At 45.4% G+C, this 24,637-nt stretch overlaps 1 protein-coding gene across 10 annotated transcripts in view; it reads right to left on the bottom strand.

Moving 5' to 3' along the window:
- Window positions 1-24,637, bottom strand: part of TIAM1 (TIAM Rac1 associated GEF 1) — a 377,611-nt gene that overhangs the window by 106,204 nt on the left and 246,770 nt on the right. For 9 of the 10 annotated variants that reach the window (XR_010407780.1, XR_010407781.1, XM_045902569.3 and 6 more), the window contains 3 exons: window positions 23,063-24,036; window positions 10,462-10,909; window positions 5,467-5,639 (listed from right to left, as the gene is read on the bottom strand). Coding sequence is in view for 8 of the 10 variants with exons in the window: in XM_045902569.3 (XP_045758525.2) it covers window positions 5,467-5,639; window positions 10,462-10,909; window positions 23,063-24,025 (1,584 nt within the window). In the remaining 2 variants the exon portion in view is untranslated. The remainder of the gene's footprint in view (window positions 1-5,466; window positions 5,640-10,461; window positions 10,910-23,062; window positions 24,037-24,637) is intronic. The other variant, XM_045902571.3, reaches the window with a different exon arrangement.

Here is a 24,637-nt window from a genome sequence, read left to right as displayed (position 1 = left end):
CACCATGACAAGAGGACACAGAGGCTTTCATGAATAAGGTCCTATGTTGCCACAAAGGAATTTTATTCAATGCAACCTATTGGATACTTAGATTGTACCAGCAATTTTATGGCCAGGAAGGTCCTTTCAAAAGGAATTCACATCAGCAGTGTGTACGTAAAAAGGAGAGTATCCTGAAACTGATCAGATTATCATCGAAATTGTGTAGTGTGGCAAGAATGACCGAAATACTGAAATATTCCCAATGAGTGGCTTAATTCTAAGAATGAGAAACAGTACCTTTTGACTGTGGTCAGTGATTCCTGCCCATGTTCTTCTTAGGGTAAACAGTAATAGAAATGGGATAAATAGTATACTTAACACAATAAAAGACTTTAGAGAAAGAGAGGTTTGGTTTGAATCCAGCCAACACTCAGTTACTGCATCACCTGGCATCTAATTATTAGCCTTTATAAAAGCCTGAGCTTCACCAAATGGGGGACACAGTCCCCATTAATTGGTTAAAATATGGATATACAACCCAACTCACTGATTGCTGTACGAACTAAATGTGACTTGTGATTTCACTTATATGGGGAACTGAAGAAATAAAACAAATGAGCAAACAAACCCAGAAACAGACTCATAAATACTGGGAAACAAACTGGTGTGGGGGGGCGGGGGGCAGGTGAAGGGGATTATAAACTTCTAGTTATAAAATAAATACGTCATGGAGATAAAAAGTACAGCATAGGGAATATAGTCAATAATACTGTAATAGGGCGCCTGGGTGGCTCAGTCGTTAAGCGTCTGCCTTCGGCTCAGGTCATGATCCCAGGGTCCTGGGATCGAGTCCCACATCGGGCTCCCTGCTCGGCAGGAAGCCTGCTTCTCCCTCTCCCACTCCCCCTGCTTGTGTTCCTGCTCTCGCTGTCTCTCTGTCAAATAAATAAATAAAATCTTTAAAAAAAAAAAAATAAATAATAATAATACTGTAATAATGTTGTAGGGTGACGGATGGTAACTACACTTACTTGAGCACTGCATATAGAATTGCCGAATCACTATGCTGTGCACCTAAACTAATATAACATGGTATATCAACTGTACTTAAATTAAGAAAAAAATTTTCTGAAGAATTATATCTGACTCACATTGTAAAACACTTTGAAGATGGTGGCATACAATAAGGGCTCAGTAAAAGACAGCTGCTGATATCATATAATATTACTGTTGTTATTGTTAACATTGTTAGGCATTCCCTCATATACAAGATATCCAGATAATTAATAAGAAGCTATGCCAGATGCTGAAAAACAACGGTTAATAAGCTAAACAGAAGGACATTTTCATGACTCAGAGCATGTAGATTTCTTAAATAGGATACACAAGGCACTATCCATTAAGGAAGACTGGAGAAATGAGATACATTAAATTTAAAAAGTCAGCATAACACAGGATACCTTTAACAGAGTAAAAGGCTAGCCACAGAGTGGAAAAAGATATTTGCAATGCATATAATCAACAAGGATTTGATACACAAAATATGTAAAGAACTGCCATGAATCATTGAGAGACAGACAACCCAACTGAAAAATAGGCAGGAATAAGCACTTGAAATAAGTACTTCACAAAAATCATATTGAAATGGTCATTAAACCCTCAAAAAATGTGCTCAGCTTCACACAAATAGCTTACAAGTGAAAAATAAAAGATCTGACAATACCAAGTGTGGACAAGGATAAGGAACACCTGGAATTCTCCTAGGCTGCTGATGGGAGCATAAATTATTTCAATCATTTTGGAAACTGTTTGGTAGTATTTACTAAACATGAATGTGTACATTTATCCCATGATACAGCAATACCAGTCCTAGATATACACCACTAGAAATGTGGACAAACATATCCTGAACGCAGATATGAGTACTCTAGCAACATTGCTCGTGATCCCCCCAAATAGGAATCAACCCAAACGCACCTATGGAAAGGTTGCAACATATCCCAGTAGCCTGAATCTATTGCAATTTATACCCGTTATCCTGGCATAATTGTTAATGGAGCTGGTATATCTGTCAAAACCATCAAGTCTCTAAAGTGTCCTAATGAGTTCATCAGTGGAAATGGGGAGAGTAAGGACCTCAAAAAACTGCTCCTCTGTAAAATCAGTAACACTGGCAAAAATGGCCAAAATCAACTTTTTCAGAGCTCTGGCAATTAATTAGGTCTTGCAACAATCTTAGGTACTTCTATTGGAAAAAGTGATAGCTGAATCTCAGTAAGAATAGCAAGCTTTGGGGCGCCTGGGTGGCTCAGTTGGTTAAGCGACTGCCTTCGGCTCAGGTCATGATCCTGGAGTCCCTGGATCGAGTCCCGCATCGGGCTCCCTGCTCGGCAGGGAGTCTGCTTCTCCCTCTCCCGCTCCCCCCTCTTGTGCTCTCTCTCTCTCTCACTCTCTGTCTCAAATAAATAAATAAAATCTTTAAAAAAAAAAAATTTAAGAATAGCAAGCTTTGAGGACATTTTAGCTTGCCTTATTCCCATCTTCATCTCCCTATCTCCACAATCACGTGAAAAACAGCAGTCCAGCAATTGCTGAAGGGGGCAATGAGCTCCCACAGAACAGCATTCTCAGAGAACTGTCATTATTTGACCTATCTGACAGTTCACAGAAAACCTCCATTCACAGGGCTTGTTGCTATCTGACAGTCTTTACTCCAAAGCGAGTTTATGAAAAATAATCAGTAAGAACTGTTTAATATCGCAGCTGCCCGAGGCAGTGATGACAGTTGGGGCAAAAGAGGTAGCTGACCAAGAAACTTTTTAAAAAGCTGAGGAATAAGATATTCATGAGATATCCATAGTTCTGGAAATCTAGAAAGTCACATACATGTATAGGACTGTGCACACATCCACAAAACCCTGAGAAGGCCCTATGCTCACCCCTCTGGCTGACCTTGAGGCTCTGTGCAAGCAGAGGTGAAGGCTAAGGCAGAGTTGTTAACTAGCTCCCTGAGTGTTGAAGACACAGAGATCTTTGGGAAAGACTGGAAGTCTAATTGCTTCCAGGCATCTAAGGAAATCTCTCCAGTCATTAGCTGACTACTAAACTAACTGAGCAGAGGCTTCAGTGGCCATACATGACAAAGAATAAATATTTTATAGATTTCAGGAAAGTCACTTAACAAATAAGCAATAGTGACAACAATCAACATCAACAAACCCCGGTGGGAGGATCCGGTTTCAAGAGTCACCACATTATATTCTTCAAAACGTAGTTTTCAACCAAGTATGTATGAAACATGCAAAGAAACAACAAAGCATGGCACATACACAAGAAAAGAAGCAGTCAATAGAAACTGTCCCTAAAGAAGTCCAGATGGTAGCTTGCTAGGCAAAGATATTAAATCAATTATTTTGAATATATCCAAAGAACTAAAGAAAATCATGTCTAAAGAAGAAGTAAAGTATCAGAATGATATCTCATCAAACAGAGAATACCAAGAGAGAAATTAAAAGAATTTTTTTTCAGAGAACCAAATACAAATTCTAGAGTTGAACTGTAGAATAACTGAAGTGAAAAAATTTACCAGAGGGGCTGGACAACAGGTTTGAACTGACAAAAAAAGAATCCGTGACCTTAAAGTACGTCAACTGAAATTATCCAGTCCGTGAAACAGAACAAAAAAAGAACGAAGAGAGATGAACAGAGTTTCAGAGACTTGCACCATCAAGTGCGACTAACATAAACATAATGGAAGTCCCAGAAGGAGAAGAGAGAAATGGACAGGAGGACTATTGGAAGAAAGGACAGCTGAAAACTTTCCAAATGTGATTTAGACACACACCCCCACACACCCAAGAAGTTCAATGAATTCCAGATAGAATAAACTGAAAGAAATGAATACTTAGAGACACACCATAAACTGTTTAAATACAAAGACAAAAAGTAGCAACAGAGAAGCAACTCATTTCATGCACTGGTTTTTAATTTTAAGTAGGCTCCACCCCCAACATGGGGCTTGAACTCCCAACCCTGAGAGTAAGAGTCACATGCTCTGTGGACTGAGCCAGCCAGGTGCTCTGAGAAGCAACTCAACTATACAAGGGATCCTCCTAAGATTCAAAGTTGATTTCTCATCAGAATCCATGGAGGCCAGATGGCAGTACAATAATATTTTCAAAACACTACAATTAGACTGTCAATCAAGAATTCTATATCCAGCAAAGTTATCCTTCAAAAATGAAGGAGAAATGAAGACATTCCCAGATAGACAAAAGTGTCCTGGCTTGGATGATAAAATACATATTCACTCTACCCAACTAGTCGCCTGCATGTATGCATGTGGGTGGGGAGTGGCTGGTAGGGTGCTAAAAACTTCTGTTTTCTGACCTAGGAGGTGGTTACGTATTTATTCTGTGATACTTCTTGGAGCAAAATATTTATGTTTTGTACACTCTTCTTTATGTGTTTTATATCACTGATTTAAAGAAAGAAAAAAACAGATGTTTTTGCCTGTTCACAAATAAATGACCACTTTCTTACTTTAATTGCCCAAATGGAAATAACTTAGGGGCCAAACCTGGAAACTCAGTGAAATCACCTGTTACTCTTTTCCATGCCTTTGATCCAGCTCTGTCTTCTGCATGGAATATTCTGTCCATTTCGCCCAATTCATCCCTATTCATCCTTTAACATTAATGGTCAGGCTTTCCTACCCTACAAAGATCTATCCACATGTCCTTCTCCCACATCACATGTGAACAATTTTAAGAGTAGGAACTGTGTCAAAATCTTCTTGTTCTCAATAGCACTGTGCAAAGCATGTAGGCAGCATAGAGTAAAAGTGGGAGGAATTCTTGCATCATAGAAACACATGAAGGAAGTCTTCCTAACTAACACAACAAAAAGTTCTGGTAGAGTGCACCACAACCAACCAAACCCGAACGATTCCCTGCAAAATTAAATGCTTTTCCTGAAGTGATTAGCAGGTTAGTATTTTTTAACACAATTAACACTCAAACTTCAAGAACACTGACTACAAATTTCTGATAAGTTGAGGAAGAGAAATTATCTGGGTATAGCTAATCATTTCTGGGATGTCATTATTTTACTTTATGAGTAATATTAGAAGAGAACATTATGGTAAAAAATTTTGACAGCTCAAATAATTTCTAAATTAAGGAAATCATCATCTCTTTCTAAGTCTCTACACAAATGGTATTGAGTCTACACTGACAAACAGGGCAAGTTTCTCGAAGTCCACTCATGCTCTTCCCTGGGCTTCCCTTAGAACACTCTGGGTGAGTTCTCTCATTTCTGAATTCAATGTAAGTGTGTATTTTGTCATTGATCGTTCTTGTTTTTATAATGAGCAAAAAGATAAAACCCAGCACTAAAAAGAAAACAGGGTGGGGTACATAGGCAGGAGAGGAAGATATCTGGTTCAGAGGTTTGAAATGCCCTGAAAGGAAGTGCCCAACAAACCTGAAAGAGGAAGGCGTCACCCAGGGAATTGCTGAGGCAGAAGACGAAGTCCTTCTTGGGGTGCTCGGGCACAGCCTGCACAATGCTCTTCTCCACCCACACGGCGTGCTTAGGGATGCTGTTGTGGTCTATTCCAGACCTGCCGTCGCTCTCATAGAAAAAGAGTGTGCACCCTGAGGAAACAAAACAGGGGTCCGCATGAGTGTTTGGTGCTTGTACAATGAGAGGTCGGTGGTGGAAACTAGCACTTCTGTCCTGTCACAAGGAGAGGGCTGCAAATGAAAGCATGTGGAAACCTAGAGAGTAAAGAGAATGGGGCCTTGCTTGTATTGAAGTCTTGGATGGACTGAGAGAAAAAGAGAGAGAGAGAGAGAGCATGAGCAGGGGGAGCAGAGGGAGAAGGAGACTCCCCGCTGTGCAGGGAGCCCGACGAGGGACTCGATCCCAGGACCCTGGGATCATGACCTGAGCCGAAGGCAGATGCTTAACCGACTGAGCCACCCAGGAGCCCCAAAAGGCAAAGAGTCTTAAATCACCGTTTCTCAACCCACACGAAACTCCCTCCATGCATGTCCTCAAGTTCTTTAAGACCCTCACTTTCTGTTTGAGAGTGTTTCGTTACAGGCATATGGCAGTCTTACGGCTCCTTCGGCCAGTGGGGGCTAGAAACCCGGCTCCACGGGTCAGAACTGCAGGTTCCATGGTGTGAGCCCTGCCAGTCAGTAGGGAACCACTGGAGTCCCTTCCCAATAGCTCACGTGATATACAACCAAGCAACACAATTTATTGGGTTTCTTGGCTATGCCCTTGGAGAAAACCATTTATAATATTAGTGTTAGGTATTTTACAGATAAGGAAAGAAATGATAGGTTTTTGATCTCAAATACACTCTACAAAATGTTCTTCTAGAAATAAACCACGTCCCTGTTCCTACTGAAAGAAGAAATGGCATGGTACATGCCATATGAAGGCCTGGGGGTGGGGGTTCTGGAAGCCTGGTCCACGCTTAATTGCACTGTGAAACTAATGAGACAGTCACAATAAAAACCTCTCAGAGATTTGTGGCAAGGTGGCTTTAGGAGATACCCTCCATCGTCACCTAAACATGAGGCTCACTTTAATAGTAATTACTAGCTGAACATTTACTGCCAACTAATCAAAACCAATTTCAGGGGAAGCCTGTGTCCAACTTTATGAGTCTTTCTTAACTCTGTCAGTTTTCAACATCTTAACCACCAGCAAGGGCCACGCTTTAAATGTGAATAGCAAAGTCCTTGAAAGTACAATCTACGAGTTTTCACAGAAAGCTACAATACGAGTTTTCATAAAGCAAATTTGCTTCTATGTGATTAGCAATGTGGAATGATGGGGATCGATGGAAAAGTCCCATGAGTTCAAAGGCAATGTCTCCCAGCCCATCATATTTCATATCTGTAGGTTAACAGCTGCTGAGTGCAAATCCCCAAACTCAGCTGAATGCCATGTCCACTCGTGTCACAATTTCTCCCTTGGCAGAGTTTCCCAAAAGCTTTCCTTACAAGTCCTGTCGTATGGTGCTCCTGAGCTTTATGATTTCTTCATCACTGTCTTGGTCTCAAGAATTCAGGAGTTTCAATTCTTCTTTCTACCTATTCAAGTTATATTTACTTTGTCCTTAAAGGCGAAGTCCCACATTTTCTATAGTATTTATTGTTAAAAAGTAAGATGTTAACTATGTGAGTATTTTTAGCCGGGTATTTAGTTATCTACCTATCTACCTACCTATCTATCTATCTATCTATCTATCTATGTATCTATCTATCTATCTATCTATCTATCTATCTATCTATCTATCTATTTAGTGTTGGGCTAAAAAGTTGCATACACATAATTCTGCCCCAACCTCATTCTTCCCATAATCCCTGTTATTGTGAAGGTCTCAGGTCTTTTCAGAAACACATATAACATACTGCAGAATCATCTGTACCTATTTTCACTTCTTAAGCTAGCATAGATTGAGAGATAAATATAGGAAAGGAAATGGAAAGGGGATGCTATTTTCCTCCAAATCGGAGGTTCTTGAAGTGGGGCAATTTTGCCCTTGAGGTCAAGGACATCTGGTGGTGTCTGGAGACATTTTTGGTTGTCACTGGGCGTGGGGGGAGTGGGGGGAGGTGGGTGCCACTGACATCCAGCAGGTAGAGGACAGGGATGCTGCTAAACATCCTGCTATGCCCCGGATAGCATCCCCACAACAAAGAATTATCCGGAAAATGTCAATAGTGCCCCTGTGGAGAAATCCTGCTCTAATCTTTAGGACTAACATGACACTAATGATTAGCAGATTCTGAACAGAAAAGGAGCAACACAGCTGTACCATAGGTTGAGGAGAGAGAATGAAGCCTGTGGATAATGAAGAGGAGCCATCCACAAACCTTGGCATGTACAAATGTTGAACATTTTACAGTCTTCTCAAATTGCTGTTTTTATAATTTTGCAATGTTGGTTTACAATCACCCATGACAGTAGGTGGTTAAAATCAGCTTTTACTCTAATTTTCTGCTTGTTTCGGTGTGAAGATTAACATGAAGCAGCAAATCCAGGAAGCACATCTCCCTGAAAGCAGTCCATTTGCCTTCACCTTCACTTGAACGTCATCTGTATGCTCAGTGGTTGCCAAAAGAGACGCCCCAGAGATTAATTCTAAATGAAATCTTTTTTTAAAAAAATTAATTATTCTGTCTAAAGTGGAAGAACCTTTGGAGAAATCTACCCCACAGCTCCCAAGCACTCTGCTTTTTTGTTTCTCCATATCCAATGGTTGCCAGGAAAAAAGCAGCATGTTCTGCCTCTGAGTGGCAAGGACCAGCCCCGAGCAGGTCAGCATATAATGGAAACTCATCAGGATTAAGAAATGAAGGGCTCAGTGGCTCTGTGTTCTGGGCCTGGATCCTGACAGACCGTGTCACTCAAATCTGGGTCACCAAGAACGGGAAGGCTCCCTCCTCTAAGGGGCTCTTGACTTACTGCTCCAAGATGTTGCACCCTGCCTTCGAGTACCCTTTATTCTCTAAGGCAATGGCAGAAACAAAACAATGCCCTCTTCCACGTCCCAAGTAAAAAATCGCCTAGTTACTGTTAGTCTATGTCACTAACACTGGTGTTCTTAAATGTAGTGTAGGAATCACCTGGGAGGTTTGTTTAACACACCAATTCTGGGCCTGTCATGGGCTGAATTATCTTGCCCCAAATTCCTATGTAAAAGTCCTAATCTGGTACCTCAGAATGTGACTGTATTTGGAGTTAGAATCTCTACAAAGGTAATTACAGTAAACTGAGGTCATAGCAGTGGGCCCTAATCCAATCTGACCACTATCCTTCTAAGAAGGGGGAATTTGGACACAGACAGGCAGAAGGGGAAGGCCATGGGAAGATACTGGAAGACAGCCATCTAGAAGCCAAGGAAGACAGGTGTCACACCAACCCCACTCCCACCTTGATCTCTCCCAGCTTCCAGAACTGTGAGAAGACAAATTTCTTTGGTTAAACCATTCAGTCTGTGGTACTTGGTTATAGCGGCCCTGATACAGGGCAGAGGAATATGCCTTCATTTTTCTGCAGGAATGTGGGCCTGGTGGTGAGCTACCTTGACCACAGGGACTGGATCTGGGAATAGCAGAGCAAGGAAATAGAAGGAGCCTGGGACCTGGATGACTCACAATAACTTCAGATGGTCTACCTCTGATGGACAGGAGGGAAATCAGTTCTATCTCGCTTAACGCATCGTCATTGTGGGTCTCTGTGACATGCAGTGAAACGTATGGTCTAATTAACAAGCCCCCCTCCTGTCTCACTGACGTACTGAAGCAACACCTGGGACTACCAGTAATGGGACCAACTACACCTTGCTTGCCCTGCAGGGGTTGGCCTGCGCATCACTGTGCAGACTCTAGAATGTTCTGTGCCTCTAGGATTGGATGTGCTCACACCAGCAACAGCTAATGAGATTGAGTATCAAATGGTCTAGAGGGTACACCACACCTGGGAAGCCCAGACTTCCTCCTGTGCTTGTCCTTCATGCTTCTTAACCTATTGAACCTGTCCTGCCATATCCTAAACCAGTTTCAAATTTGGCTTGTGCCAAAGAAGATCTAAGTGGGCTGGGCTCCAAGTGTTCTTTTTAAGACACGGAGCTCACAAATGTGTTACAACTTTTATCCTACTAAGATGTATGTAGACATGCACAATAGTATATACACGAAAAGTATGACAATGAATTGCAACATATAAAAGTATTATGCTTTTAATGAAAAGGCAGTGATCTCTCCACATGTGTATGTATCCATACACACACACACACATATTCACAATGTGACCATAAAACAGTTGCTTTGTCACAAACCTAAGATGGTTCAGACATTCTATTAAGCACTAGGCTGAACCTTATGAAATTAGTGATATTCTATCATTTTTAACCGAACGAAATGGTCATTTCATAGAATTCAGATGAATAAGTTTGCATCCAAAACAGTCATTTTAGGACATACTTCATTAACATGAATGATTAAAAAATTTTTTTTTTCCTTTTGGAACATGTCCCTCGAAACTGTCATCAAAGCAGCTGTATATATAAGGAAACTCGATGTGCGGCGCTGTCTGGCTTAACTGTGAACAAGTAAAGAAAACAAAACAGTGCTGGTGCAGAGGGGGATGTGAGGAGTTAATGAACAATCAAGGAGCAGAAAGTTCCCGTTAGGAGAGATGATTACGCTCTGGACATCTGCTCTACAATCCACGATAGAGGCACGCACACCTAAAAATGTAAGCGCGGAGATCTCATGCTAAGCATTCTCATCACAGTGAAACACAGCTGGTTAAAATTGGTATAAAATACAAACGCCGTGTCATCACAAAACATCCCGCGCAAGGTGCACCATGGCGCGCAAGGTGCACCATGGCGCGCAAGGTGCACCATGGCGCATCACGCACAGGGCGAGGGGCGCTCCCTCCCCTTACCTTTCAAGGACACCCAGTAGTGCTTCCACTTCCGCCGGGTGGCCGACTCCACCTTCTTGTTCTTCTTGTGCACCAGGAAGTTCTTGACGGCCAGAGCCCCGGCCTTGCGCACTGTGCCCTGCGCAGCCGTGAGCAGGATGTCTGACTGGCCCGGGGAGCTCAGGGTGCCACTGCTCTGCTCATCGCTATGCCCCGAGCCCGCCTCCTCCAGGCTCTCGCTGTTGGTGGTGCTCATCTCCAGCTCCCGCCGGAAATTCTCGTACACTCCCTGGCGGGCCGCATCCCCAGTGGAGCTGCTGCCGCTGTCGCTGCCCACGAAGGCGCGGCCAGTGGGGGGCGAGTAGCTGGAGTTGGTGGCATTGGACCGTCTGGACAGGAGGTCCGTGTCGGTGGCGGCCCCTTCGATCCCACTGTCTGCAAACTCACTGCCCTCGCCGGCATTAACATCCTTGGGAGCAGAAAGGGAGAAAAGGAGGACAGGCATCACGCAGAAAAGTAAGCCAGGGACTGTGTAGCCGGCAGAGCTGCAGGGGACCCACAGGGCACTGCTGCTCCTGACCTGTCCCAGACCAATTCCTCCTCAACTCCCGGACCCACACAAACCCAACTTGCCCACACAAACCCAACTTGCCCGCACAGTGGCTTGGGTAAAACCATGAAGCCGCCCTGGCATGAATGCCAACAACCTGGAACGTTCAAGAAATATATATTAAAAAACAAGGAACACTTCCAAGAGCTTATCATTTATCGGACTTAGATAATTAACTAACTGGCAAATCAGCTATAGATTCTCCCACGGCCATGCTGAGAGAGCTCAACACCCTTTTCCTCATCAGCCTGCCCAAAACGCCGTGAAATTCTGCAGGCTGATTAGCTGTTGCAGGGGTAGGGGGTTAAAATGGATAACAAGGTCTTTGCAGCTAATACCCTTTCTTATAAATAAATAAATAAATAGCCTGGTTAAGAGTCTGTTTTATAATGTGGCCACTAACATGATAACTAGCGCACCGCCTCACCCACTCACCCAGCAAGGACCCAGGTCCCACGAATAGGCAAGAGTCCTCATACTGTAATCAGCTTCACTTCTTGAAAACAAGCAGCCTCTCACTCTGCATTGAGCTAAATAAGTCTGTGGGGCCCACAGCTCCAAGGCAGACTCTCCAATTACCTTGCCCTTTCAAAGCCGGGATGCTAGGAGCCTGAAGCAAGTTACTCACTGCCCCTGGGCCAAGTGACAGCTTAGGGCAACTGCCACCATGCGGGGGTATCAATTCCCAGTTTAAAAACATTTGGAAGTTACAAAGCACTGTCCCTACTCTCAAGTTGAACATTTCCGGAACACATGTCTGTTCTTAAATCAGAAGCTTAATTGCTCTAAAGTGCTACAGGCATATCCATAAATAATAATTAAATAATGGTAGTAATCAAGGAGGGATAATGACAGCAATATTGGATAGGCCAGCTTAACGGTCTTATGGATAAGAAATTAGACTGATTTTTCTCAATGGAAGAGAACAGGAACATGGGTCTGACATAGGAGATGACAAAGTAATACACAATTTGGGGATTTAACCACTTTTTGAGCCTTCAGTCATACAAGCATCCAATTATGGTACGAAAATGTAAAAACAGACTATTCTGGGTTGGCATAAAAATGAGTGCTTTGGGCTCAAATATTTGCTGAGAGGCAATGGGGCAGAATGAACCAAGCCACAAACTGACACCGTCCTGCACAAGGCCCAGACAGGTGCTGTGCCCGTATCTCTAAGCATCTCACTTGGTCAATTCAAAGTGAGGGCCTCAAACTTCACTTCACCTTCGTCATGAAGAGATACTAAGTGAACAACTAAAAGATGGGCATAGACAGATGTGACAAGCAAGAGGCGACACAGAAAGACAAATGCTGCATGATTCACTTATATGTAGAATCCAAAAATGTTGAATTCACAGAACAGAGAGTGGGACAGTGGTTGTCGGGCTGGGGGGGTGGGGGGTGGGAAATGGCGAGATGGTGGTCAAAGGGTACCAACTTTCAGTTATAAAGTTAATAAGTTCTAGGGGCACCTGGGTAGCTCAGTCAGTTAAGGGTCTGCCTTTGGCTTCGGTCATGATCCCAGGGTCCTGGGATCGAGCCCTGCATCAGGCTCCCTGCTCAGCGAGGAGTCTGCTTCTCCCTCTCCCCCCACTCATGCTCTCTCTCTCTCAAATAAATAAATAAAATCTTAAAAAAGAAGCTAATAAGTTCTAGGAATCTAATGTGCAGCATTGTGGATATAATTAATACTGCATTGTATATTTGAAATTTGCTAAGGGAGTAGATCTTAAGTGTTTTCACCATACACACAAAAAAAGGTAATTATGTGAGGTGATGGATGTGTTAATTAACTTGATTGTGGTAATCACCTCACAATGTATACATATATTAAATCATTACATTGTGCACCTTCAAAACAAACAAACAAAAAAACCAACAACAAAGAGAACAGTATGCAAAGGGAGGAAAATGAGTAATTTCACAGTAGATGGAGCTGGCCAATACTACCTCAGCCAGGTGTTCAAGGTTAACTGGGAGCCCTCCCTATTATCTAAAACTGTTCTTAAAAAAAGAAAGAAAAGAAAAAGCAAGGAGGGAAGACAGCAGCAGGAAGTGGTTAAGAGAGCTTCGGAGGACCAACCGCATTTCCGATGGAGTTCAGACCCCTGGGATTTCGAGGGGCTTAAAGAAACTGTGGGTGCGGCTCGGGGGCACAGCCCCATAACTCTCATCCCATCGCTCTGCCATCTGCCGTCCCACCGGGGTCATGAAGGACCCAGATCCAGTGGGTAAAAATTCTCTATACAGACAGGAAAACATGGTTAAGAACTCCCATTTCTCCCGGCAGGGACATTGATCAAGTCAATAAGACAATAAGTAACTTTGCCCCAAATGATGATTCAAGACAACCGTGAGTCGAGGGAGATGAAGAGTGTGTGAATTTCCTAAACATCTGGATTCATTTTCATGTGTCTCAGTCTTTCCCTGGAAGAAATGAAGGCATCAGTTAAAAGTTCCCCTCTAAAATGCAAAGAGGTGAGAAGCGTCTCCGTTTAAGACAGGGAGAGAGAAGCTATACCAGTAACCTCCCTGGTCCATAAGAGAAAGACCTCAGAACAAGGGAAAGAATGGACTCAAGGCATCTTGTAATTCCCAGAGCTCTAGAATAGGAGGGAACCTTGCAAAGCCATCCCCTTGATTAATGGCTGAGGACACTGGGGCTCAGAAAGTCACAAGCCTGGCTGGTGGCCGACTGGGAGTCGGAATCCACCTTTCCAACTATTATATGGCAGCTCCACTGCTCAGTTGCAAGGAGCACCTGGCCAGGTTCTGTCTACCCCATGCCTTACCCTTTTTTGTCAACAAGGCCCTTTCTAGGTTTTCCCAGCAAAAGCTAGGGGACTATCTATCTGCCTTGACTTGCCAGGCAAAGAGCTCAAATCTCAAAGTGGAGATAAAGGGAAGGAGGAGATGAGAGAGGAAGGAAACACACACAGAGACGAGACTGGCCAAACCCTCAAGAGCATGTGTCTTAACAGCCTCTGACTTTCCCACAAACCATTTACCCCTCTACAGAATACCCTGGGGCCTCTATAGAAACTAAGAGTTAAGGCCTTGGTAGACACTCACCTCTCTGCCAGACCTCAACATCTGCTCGTGCTGCTATAATCTTGCCATGGCCCAGGCTCTGAGTGCTCAACTCTGGGATGGCCACTGACTTGAGCAGAGACCTGATTACTCTGGGTAAGAGGCCTGCTGGCCCTAGCTGAGCTTCCATACCCATGAAGCACACAACCCGTGTAACCGCTGGGGAATGCTCTGGATCTATTATCTAAGCCGACTCCACCTTGTGTCCACAGGTGGCTAAGCAGGCTCAGTGCTAGACGTCCCCCACTGATATGTCACCCAGCCTGTTGGGAAACATGTGCGTTGCCCAGCCCCAGCCCCAATTTGGTCATGAAGCTTGCGACGTCCCAAATACCCAGAGGCCCTGGGCTCTGGCATCATGGGAAATGAGGACTACCTAACCAGAGGCGCTATTCAACACCGGAACGGTCAACGAGAGGCTCGCATGCACCCGCCACCTCCAACGTTAGTGTGGGAAAGAATCATCTGTAGAACCATTTACCCAAATGCCTAAGCGCCACACAAGAAATGCAGATTTACAGGGTCTCAGGATCTCTAGTACAAACCAAAGCCAGATACTCTGACACAGAGGCTCTGGGTTCACACTTTGTTTTTTGTTTTTATTTTCATGCCAGTTACCTAACACACAGTGTTCCGTTAGTTTCAAGCGTACAGCATAGCAATTCCACATTTCCCATACGTCACCCTGTGCTCACTGGGTTCACACCATGAAAAGAGCAGGCATCCATCCCTCTAAGGCTGCATCCCAAACGCCCATCACTCGCAGATGTCAGGATGCCTATCACTGCAATGCACCTCCCAGCAGCTCAGAAGAAAGGCCACCACTGCCATGAGAACATTCCTGGTAGTCATCGTTCCAGGGGGCTCCGCCTCTTCCCCACCGCTCTCTCGAGGACACTTGGCACCTGGGCAAACGGATTCTCCCCATGCTCAGAAGCCCCGGAGAACCTCCCCCACTCTTCCCAGCAGCAAGGAATCCAAAAACCAACCCCAGGGAAGCCTCTCACGGGAGCCTCAGTAGTGTCTGTGGCAAATGCAAAGTATGTTCCTTCATACTGAGCGAGGTATCTTAGCACCTGACAGGTCCTAGTATTTAATCACATACTGAGTTCTAATTCAAAAGTCAGAGGAGATCAAGGGAAATGTAAGACCCTAGCTACACAGAGAAGTGTCTCCCAACATGATGCATGACCCAGTTAGAGATTTCCTGGAAATTACTCAAAAGACACTCTCCATGTTAGAAACACTTCCCTGAAGAGGCTTCCGATTATACACAACATTCATGGGATAGAGAGGCTCTTAAAGCCTGGTCTCTCCGGGCACATCCTCCCAAGCCAGATTTTTAGAGCACTCACCAGTTTCCATGGCATTGGCAGATTCCCAGCAGGAAAGTACGCACTTTCCTCCTGGATGCTCAAGTGGCCAGCTGTCGCCCAAAGCATGCCTCAGCTGCTAGACAAGAGTGATCAGTCATCAGAGCAGGACCACAAATGCTCACATGAGCTCCGGTGCTAAAACGGAGGAGGCAGGCGGCAAATGTGAAGCCCGTTCTCACTGCCTTGGCAAACTGAACGGTCCGGGGGCATGAATGGGGGCTAACGATACATTGTGGCAGGACTCCAGATGCTTTGCTGGGCAACTTACAAATACTCTGAGGGACAGGTTTTCTGTGTTAATGATAGGTGAACACAGTTTTGAAAAGGTAATGAGCCACACAGGCCAAGGGCCCCGGGACAGTTCAAGGACAGAAAGATCAATCGGCCATTTGTAGTTGTAAGTCGAATGCAATTAGAAACTATTTCGTTGGTTACTTTGTTCAATTTCCCTGATGAATCCAGCTTTGCTTTCATATACCTATATAGAGAAGCTTAATAGAGAGAGTTCACTGACTTTCAGTGGGTTGAGGAAATTTCGACCTGCAGAAGCTCTGCATTAGAACAATTTTGCCTTGTTAAATTCTAAATTACTCCTCCCCTGGTTTATCATCTTCTTATCCCCAAAATTGTTAAGTACCCCCTCCCACACACATGCACACACATGAATACTGTCTTTGGCTCCCAATGTTCTCTCCTTGGTATACTTGATATACTCTTAGTATACTCTCCCTTGGTAATCTCAGTATGGTCAATACCGATCCTAGGGAAGTTACTCTAAACCACTCTGTGCCTCAGTTTCCCAACCTGTAAAATGGGGATAACAACAGTTATCAACTTTAAAACACTCCCTAAGATGCTGTGAAATTGAGTTAGCCCAACAAAGGCTTCTAGAACTGTGCCCAGCACATAGTACCCACTCAAAAGCATTAACTATGATTACTGTCATTTCCACCTTCAGCCTTATTTTCATCTCGGCCCAAGGAGAGAAGGCACTGCCTGACCCCACTCACTAGTGTCACTAACATGGAAGGTTGCTGCTGAGGAAACTGGGGAAAACAGGCCGACGAAGGCTGGTGCGAGCCAATGAAATTCTCTTTTAAGGATTTAAACTTCACATTCACAAAACAGCATCATAACCTAAATTCTGCCTTGGCTTCATGGAGGCCCTCTTAGGGCTTCAGAGCAGGCTGGCTAGAAGGGCTCTAAGTTCCCAATGCCAGCCCTTCTTCCTCCTCAGTGATGCTAGGAAACCAGCATTTTCATCAAGGCACACAGATGTTCCCCTCTTCAAGCACTAAACTAAAAATGTGAATTTCAAAGGCCTAAACTTTGCCAGCCTGTATGAGCATAAATGGGCAGCTCTTAAAGTGTGGACCAGGAATCCTTAGATAATTTCAGGGGGGCCCTAAGGCCCTCCCTTTTCCCACGACCTGGGTGAGGCCACATTTTCCCCCTAGAGTCCAACCAAAACAGCATATAACTAGAGTGACTACAGAAGCAGATAGGAGACTCTAGGGTCTCCTATGTGCCAGAAATCGTAGAGATTTGCAAAATATAAAATAACACCTCTCTCCTCACTAATTCTTTAAATTTTAGAAAATAAAAAAATTTAAATAAACAGTTATTTGTATGAACATATAAGGGTTTATTGGTGCTATTTTAAAATGAATCAACAAATGCTTTTTTGTTTTCCTGTTTCAATTTCTAGTGTGATAAATATTTATAGCGATAACCCACATAAACAGAAGCCCTTTGGGAGCCCGCTGTACTTTTTACAAGTATAAAGGGGTCTGAAACTACCAACAGAACCACCCCTCAACTACCTACTCACCTTCCCACTCCCCAAAAGAAGATCCTGGCAAAGAGGCAGATACTCCTGCTGAAAATGGATGGGCTTGCTTTCAAAAACAATTATCTCATTGCTTAACTTAGATACCAGAAAAAGGAAGATCAAGGGGAAAGCAAAAAAGAAGCATCAAACAGTCTGAAGTTTAGAAGGGAAGGAAGAGAGGGATTAAAAAAAAAATTTAGGTGAAAATATGTTGTTTCATGAAGAATTAACCAGAGGTTATTAACCAAAAGCTTCTAGATGGACTTTGGGGAACCCACGGAGCCCCTGAAATTGAATGCAGAAGGGTGGTCCATGTGTTTATCTAAGAAAAGGGCCCAAATTTTTCATTCAATTCTCAAAGGAGTCTGTGACCAAAGGTTTAAGAATCTCTTGGATGCTGATGTCAGTTTTCAGCTCAGGGAACATACTTATTCCTGAGCCATTTAAGCTAAGTGTAAAACAAAACAAAATTTTAAAAAACCAACACAATTTTGCTAGGAACTCAAGATCCTCTTCTGACAATGCTGCACCCCCTCGTTGCTGAAATCGTGGACTCTATGACTTGCTTTTCCAAACAAGAAAGCAAGGCTTTCTTCTAAAGCTGCCGTGGACACCTCTCTCAGGAACCACTGTCTCGGGTTACGGTAGTGGACATTCCTACGTTCTTTTCAGCCAATCACCCTTTTTTTGCTGCTGTACCAGAACTGACGATTTTGATCTTCAGATCTGAGGGCACATGAGTTGGACTCTGGGAATGAGGAGGCAGCACAGTGTGGGGGTGTGGGCTTCCGAAGAATGACCCTGGTCATTGAGTCAGGAGACCTGGATTTTAATCCAGTTGTGACACCTTGTCGCCTCATCTCTTTAGAGACACTCAAAGTGAGGGGGACTGGACAGAGAGGTGACCTGTGAGCTGGAAATCAGGCTGACAGGAATGTGTTGGTGGCCCACAGAGGCCAGAAGCTCTGATGGACAGCTCTGCCTTATGTCGTTCCGACTCCACACGCTACGGTGTCAAGGATTTCTGGGAACACGGAAGTGATCAAAAATTGCACAAACACACAAACCCATCAACAGTGTCACATCCCCACAAGGGGCTCTGAGCAGGGGCCCCTCGCTGTCTCAAGGCTGTGGTTCCTTGACTTATTCCTGCTAAGAGCTGCTCCCATTCTCTCATCTCCTAAGTGGATGAATGAAGCTCTCCTCACAAGTCCTGCACAAGGGCCCCAAGCCAAAGCTTCCCTTTAAAACACAGAACCTGGCTACAGGACGCTCCATCAGTTGGCGGTTTTCTCTTTCCACCTCACCCACTGGAAGTCTGAGATACAGGAGGGCTGAGCTCTAAACTATGAAGCCAAACTAGTCCCATCACAACTAATAACCATTACTGACTGAGCTTCTACTATGGGCAAGACAGTGTGCCAGGAGCTTCGTACTCACTCCCGTGTGGGACTCACAGTAGCCTCATTAAAGAGGCACCGAGATCCATCCAGGTTACGTAAGCAACAGAAAACAGGGCTCAGACTGACAAGCTCGGCTCTGCTGCGTTTCAGAATGTCTTTACATGACAGCAGGCTGCCCCAGCTCTGTCTGTTAACCATGGGACTATTGAGACAGTAAAGTTCAGTCCAAAAGACCAATAATGCATCCACTAAATCAAGGGGCGATCTACTCCATCTTTCTACAGAAATCAATGCAAGTAAACTCTGCTTTAAGTGGTATGGGTAAACCCTCCCAACAAGTGAATACCAAACTGACTCTCAACACAAATTTTTATGGACACATATCGAGTTAAATAATTCCTCAGCTCTCACTGTGTGGCAGACATGTACTATGTGTCACTTTTTAAAACCTACATGTGAACTCCAGTGCCTTGTGTTTTGGTAACATGTCCAACTACTGAACAAATACAAAAACAGGAAAAACGGTCAAAAACTCTTTTTCGATCATTTTCAAATCAAATGAAGTTATTCACATTGCTTCAGATAAAACGTATTTTATCCCAGGCTCAGAGGCCATGCTCTGGGGGCCACATGTCTGCCAGAACTCTTTTTCTGGGGAGTAAAATTGCTGACAGTTATAGATTCAACTGCGTCACCAGGACAGATGAGGGAACTTTAACATCTCTGATCCAAGCTCGCTGAAGAGATCCCCTGGGTCAGAAACTTTTACCACAACAACAACAAAAAAAGAACAAAAAAAGAATTCTTTTCAAGGAAGCTTCCACACCCACTGTCTCTTAAAATACACTGTTTGGAACATAGTGGGTTCTCAAGAAATCGCGTTGGATGAACACGCCAAACTTAGACTGGGAAGCGTGGGTGGATGGATAGTGTTGTGCATAATTCTGGGGTTTGTTTCAAGTCATTAAAGATCCTCACTCAACATATAAAGTCAATACGAAAATAATTCTTCCGTTCATTTTATAGACTCCGCAAAAGGCTTCCATGCAGGGTGCCCGCCTGGTCACCCTACAGGCCCTGTCAGAGGCTGGCGTCCCTCGCCCTGGACAGAGAAGGAGCCTGCGGGGCACGCAAGACGGAGTGACTTGCCCAAGGTCACCGGTCAGTGAGGAGCTGGCCAGGATGTAAATGGACTTCGGATTCTGAGTCCGTTGTGCTCTGCATTACATTAAGCTGCCTAGGCAGTGACTTTCTGAGACACCACATTTAGATGATCTCACTTCCATATATTAACAATTTTAGAAGGCGGCAAGCCAAAGACGGAAATTTCGTGTAACAATGACACGTGAGAGCTCGCAGTGGCACTGGCTCTGCAGGAGAAAACTGCTCTGCCCCTCTCTTCTGGGTGGAGTCAGCCATGACTCTAACCCCCATCAGTGGGGGGTGGGCTGAAGCAGAGGTCCAGCTGTCCCCCAGCAGGGGGAGGGGGGCATGGAGCTGGGGAGCCAGAATACAGCCAGGTACCCCTCTTAGATCTCACAGAATATGTGCTAACATGGGGCACCTGGGTGGCGCAGTCAGTGAAGCGTCCGACTCTTGATTTCGGCTCAGGTCACGATCCCAGGGTCGTGGGATCGAGCCCCGGGTCGGGCTCCGTGCTCAGCGTGGAGTCCGTTTAAGATTCTCTCTCTCCCTCTGCCCCGCCCCCCACTCCCTCTTAAAAAAAAAAAAAATGTCCTACGTGGCATTGTTCCAGGTAAGAGGGACAGTCACAGGTGATGTTCCTTTCTCCACCATCTATATCAATGCACCCGTCTCTGAATCCTGAAGGCCAGGAGCCCCCCTGTTCGTATCAGCCCTGCAACACCATTCTGGCCATGCCTTCAAGACAGAGCCTTTAGCCCCTTTCAGATTACAGGACAGGTCACCTATCTCACCCGTCTCTCCACTTACCAAGCTGACAGTGAGGAGTAGCCCCCCCCCCCCAGGGTGGGCGAAAGGACCACAGCGGGGTTATTCTGTCATTCCCATCAGTAAATCTCGCCCCAGAAAAGGGGTAAAAAATTCAGGTGTGCATCTAGATGCATCTTCGCGCTCACCTCCTCAGACGCAGAGTCAACCTTTTTAACAACTCTGTTTCTAAGATACAAGACTTTGATAGAAACACCAAACCACCCCGGGTCCTCAACTCCTATACCGCCACTAATAAGGAACATGGCAATGACTAACGAATTCTCTCTCCCCTACCGGCTGCTTCCAAAGGACCAGACACTGTGTTACTTCATTCCATTTTCTCGAAAGGCCTTATTTATTATTCCCATCCAACAGTTTTATGCCCAAAGTCACCCAGGTGAGAAAGGGTAGGAGCCATGCATGATGCCTGGCTTGGACACCATCAGCAAAACCTGCCCTCCAACAGATGAACTGGTAAAAGAAAATTGCGGCATACACATGCACTGGAATATTATTCAGCCTTAAAAAAGAAGGAAATCCTGGCTACAACATGGATGAACCTTGAGGAAATTATGCTAAGGGAAATAAGCCAGTCAAAAGAAGACAAATACTACTTGATTCCCCTTATGGGAGGTCCCTAGAGTAGTCAAATTCATGGAGACAGAAAACAGAATGGGGATTGCCAGGGGCGGGGCGGGGATAGGCCTGGGGGCAGGGGGGTGAGAGGTTGTTGATTAATAGGGACCGAGTTTCAGTTTTTCAAGATGGAAAGAGTTCTGGGGATGGACGGTGGTGATGGGTGCACAACAGTGTGGATGAACTTAAGGCTATGGAACTACACACTTCGGAATGGTCAAGACGGTAAATGTCATGTGTATTTTTATCGCAGTTAAACATAATTTCGGAAAGAAAAGGAGGGGAGAGGTCAAACACGGTTCCCTTTAACCCATATAAACTAGGAGGAACACACAGAAAGTTTTCATTATTCTAATACAGAAATCTAGAGTAGTAGTAGAAGAAACAAAAAACACTCTCCCCTGATGACTTGTACATGAGAATTTAAAATTCCAACACAAAATTAGAAACCTGAGATTTGGGCAATTTTAAAACTGTGCTCTCCAGCAAAAACATGGACAGTCTAATGCCAATTTTCTTTGCCCCCTGCTTGGGTTTCCCACCATCTGCCCATTATATTTAGACCCGCTTTCTGAGAGAACTTAACCTCGAAATGCCTGTTCGGCTTGTACTGGAGCCGTACCATCCCCATCCCCCCCGGCCCGGTCAGGCCCGAGGGTACCTGCCGCTTTCCCACTGACCACCGCCTGTTAGCTGGTCACCCTGGCGGCTAACATGCCTTTCAAGGCAAATGGGCTTGATCTGGACTTCTGATCTGAAGCAATGTGTTGCAAACCATGAACCCATCCTCAACACAAGCCAGGACGCCCAGAACTCAGCAACAGGGAACAGCAGGACCAGAAAAGGACAAAGGCATGCAGGAGTGCATAACAGGCTCTTAGGCTCCTGGGAGTATCATTACCAATGAAGGTGATGAGTCCTCTTTTCCATTAGCAACGCACTTGCAAAAAATCCCCCTTGAAAAATGCATTCACACCCACTCTCTCCTGCCCTAGACCCCGGAGCAAGCAAGTTGAGCCTTTTTACTCCCATTTTTTCAGAGGAGCAACTAGAAGTCAGGGTTTGCCCAAGGTCAGACAACGAGTTGGCTGCAAAGTAGGAACTGGAACCCGCCCATGTTATTCCTTCCGCTACACCCCCTCCAGAGACAGGGCTGGCCAGCATCGCAAGGAACAGGAAATTGAAATGGCTCCTGGTAAGGCAGGAAGCCTGCCAACCTCCGAGAGAAGCTGACCAATGGCCAGAGCCCGCCCTGAATCAAAGATGCCTCCTCAAAGGAGCTTCCGACTAACCTCTCTTCCCACCTGCGGCACTGGAAAGATACTCCAGGAGTCCACAACCCACCCTGCCCATCTGTCCGGGGAGAGGAAGTAGGCTGAGCGTAAGCGAGATGCTCTCCAAGAGCTGAGTTGGAGAAGCAGTAATTCCCTAGTATGAACTTCTCAGCTTTATTCTCACTCCTACCACATCACCCCCCCAACACACACACACACACACACACACACACACTCTCTTTCCTTAATCCCACCCCTAGCCACCGAACTGGAAGAGGGGCGAAGCAGAGCCGAGGCAAATCCTCGGGGAAGCAGCACCAGCTGCAGAAGCCGCCAGGCACACGGGGTAAGACCGACTAGAAGATGGGAATCTTGTAGGGGCAAAATCATGCACTTCCAGTCATGCACCATTTCCGAAATATTGAAACAGATTTCGATCACTTTACCTGAGTTGTTTTTGCTCTTCTGCCTTGCATGCTGTTGCTATGGCTAATTTGTGGGTTGGCGGCCCCTTCGGAAAGACAGTGAGATTTCCTACAGGGAAGTGTGTTATAATTACTGTACGGAAGAGACTCTTCGGCAGCAGCTGGTGGCATCTTATGGTTTGCAAGATCAGGAATATCAGACACCAGATTCCGACAGTAGCCTGCAAATTTGCTCCTGGGTCCCCCGTTTGCCGTCACCCCAGAGTTTTTCTGAGCGTACAAGTCACCCAGGGAATTGGCACGCTGACAGGTGCTGAGCTGCCGGGGGCTCACCCGGGGTTCCATCCCCCGAGCCTCCTCGCAGTCTTTCTCTTCGGTGGAACCCAAGATCTCTTCGTTGCTTGTTAAATGTTCTTGGCTCAGATCGGAGAGTGAGAATTCCAGGCTGTCCTCCCGCCAGATGTCTGCAGATTTGGAGCGTTTCTTCTTAAAGCTCGCCGTCTCCATGAAAGTGGGCCCATTGGATGTATAGGGAGGCTGCCCCCTGCCGCCGTCAGCCAAATATGTAGCGTCATCCCCGTAAAGCCGGCTCTCCTCCGAGTCTGGCATGCTTCGCACAGACGCGGCTGTGAGGACGATGCTGCTGTCGACGCTGGGAGGGACAGAAGAATCGGTGTACGACACAGGTCTCAGGCCCATATCCACTCGGTCCACCCAAATGGGGCTGCCGAAGTCCTCTAGGGTGCCCTCTTGGGAGAAGGGCTCCAGGCCATTTTCGGCCAGGGACTGGGGGATGCTGGGCGTGCTGCTGGATCGCGTGCTCACTTCGGAGTTCCTGTGGATCACCTTCCCCGAGGACGTGTGCCTCGTCCGCCGTGCCTTGTGCGACAGGCGCAGTGAGCGTGACGTGTGCTTGCGCCCCAGGCTGGCATGCTTTTCTCCATAAAACTCATGCTCTACATTTTGACTTTCTGCGTTTCCCATGGTTTTATGGTCTGCAGCATGGGGGAGGTGGGGGAGAGGAGGGGATAAGTGAGTCACCAATGGGTAGTTTAACAGAAAGAGCTCAGGGTGCAGGGTGGGCAGAGGGCTTGGCACGTGTCAGGGTACCACCCTCTGCCCACCTGGCAGGTGCTTGGGCTCTTACAGGCTGGCAGGTGAGAACTAACATCATCCCCTGAGACCGGCCCTCCCGAGATGTGAAATAAGAACCCAAGCAAGGTAAGTAGAGAATTAAACTTGTCTCGGCCCAGAGGGTAGCTGCCCATGGGGCCCACTGCCGTGCTGCTTTCATAGGGCTAACCCTTGTGGTTCCTTCCTAAACTCTATACTTAACAAAACTCTGTTCCTCTCCGCACACTGAAAACCCTGAAAGCACAAACGGACTTTCTGTTGGAAATAATATGGATTTCAAAAAGCGTCACAAAACTTAGAGGCACATTTGATAGCCTCCTTCCCTCCCTCCCAATGTTTCTGTTTGATTCGGACTCCATCCATATTTCAAAATCAATTAAAACTGGAAGCACTCAAGAGGTTAAGTCCGATCAACTCTTCCTAGTTCATCCAAGTCAAAAAGAAAACGGGCTTTTACCTGAA

The sequence above is a fragment of the Mirounga angustirostris genome, unplaced genomic scaffold (genome assembly GCF_029215605.1).
Source record: "Mirounga angustirostris isolate CCGP_5_RB_7025 unplaced genomic scaffold, mMirAng1.0.hap1 SCAF_1, whole genome shotgun sequence".
In the NCBI taxonomy this organism is placed as follows: Eukaryota; Metazoa; Chordata; class Mammalia; order Carnivora; family Phocidae; genus Mirounga; species Mirounga angustirostris.
The sequence above is the reverse complement of the archived record's forward strand: the minus strand, read 5'-3'. Positions and strand labels throughout refer to the sequence as shown.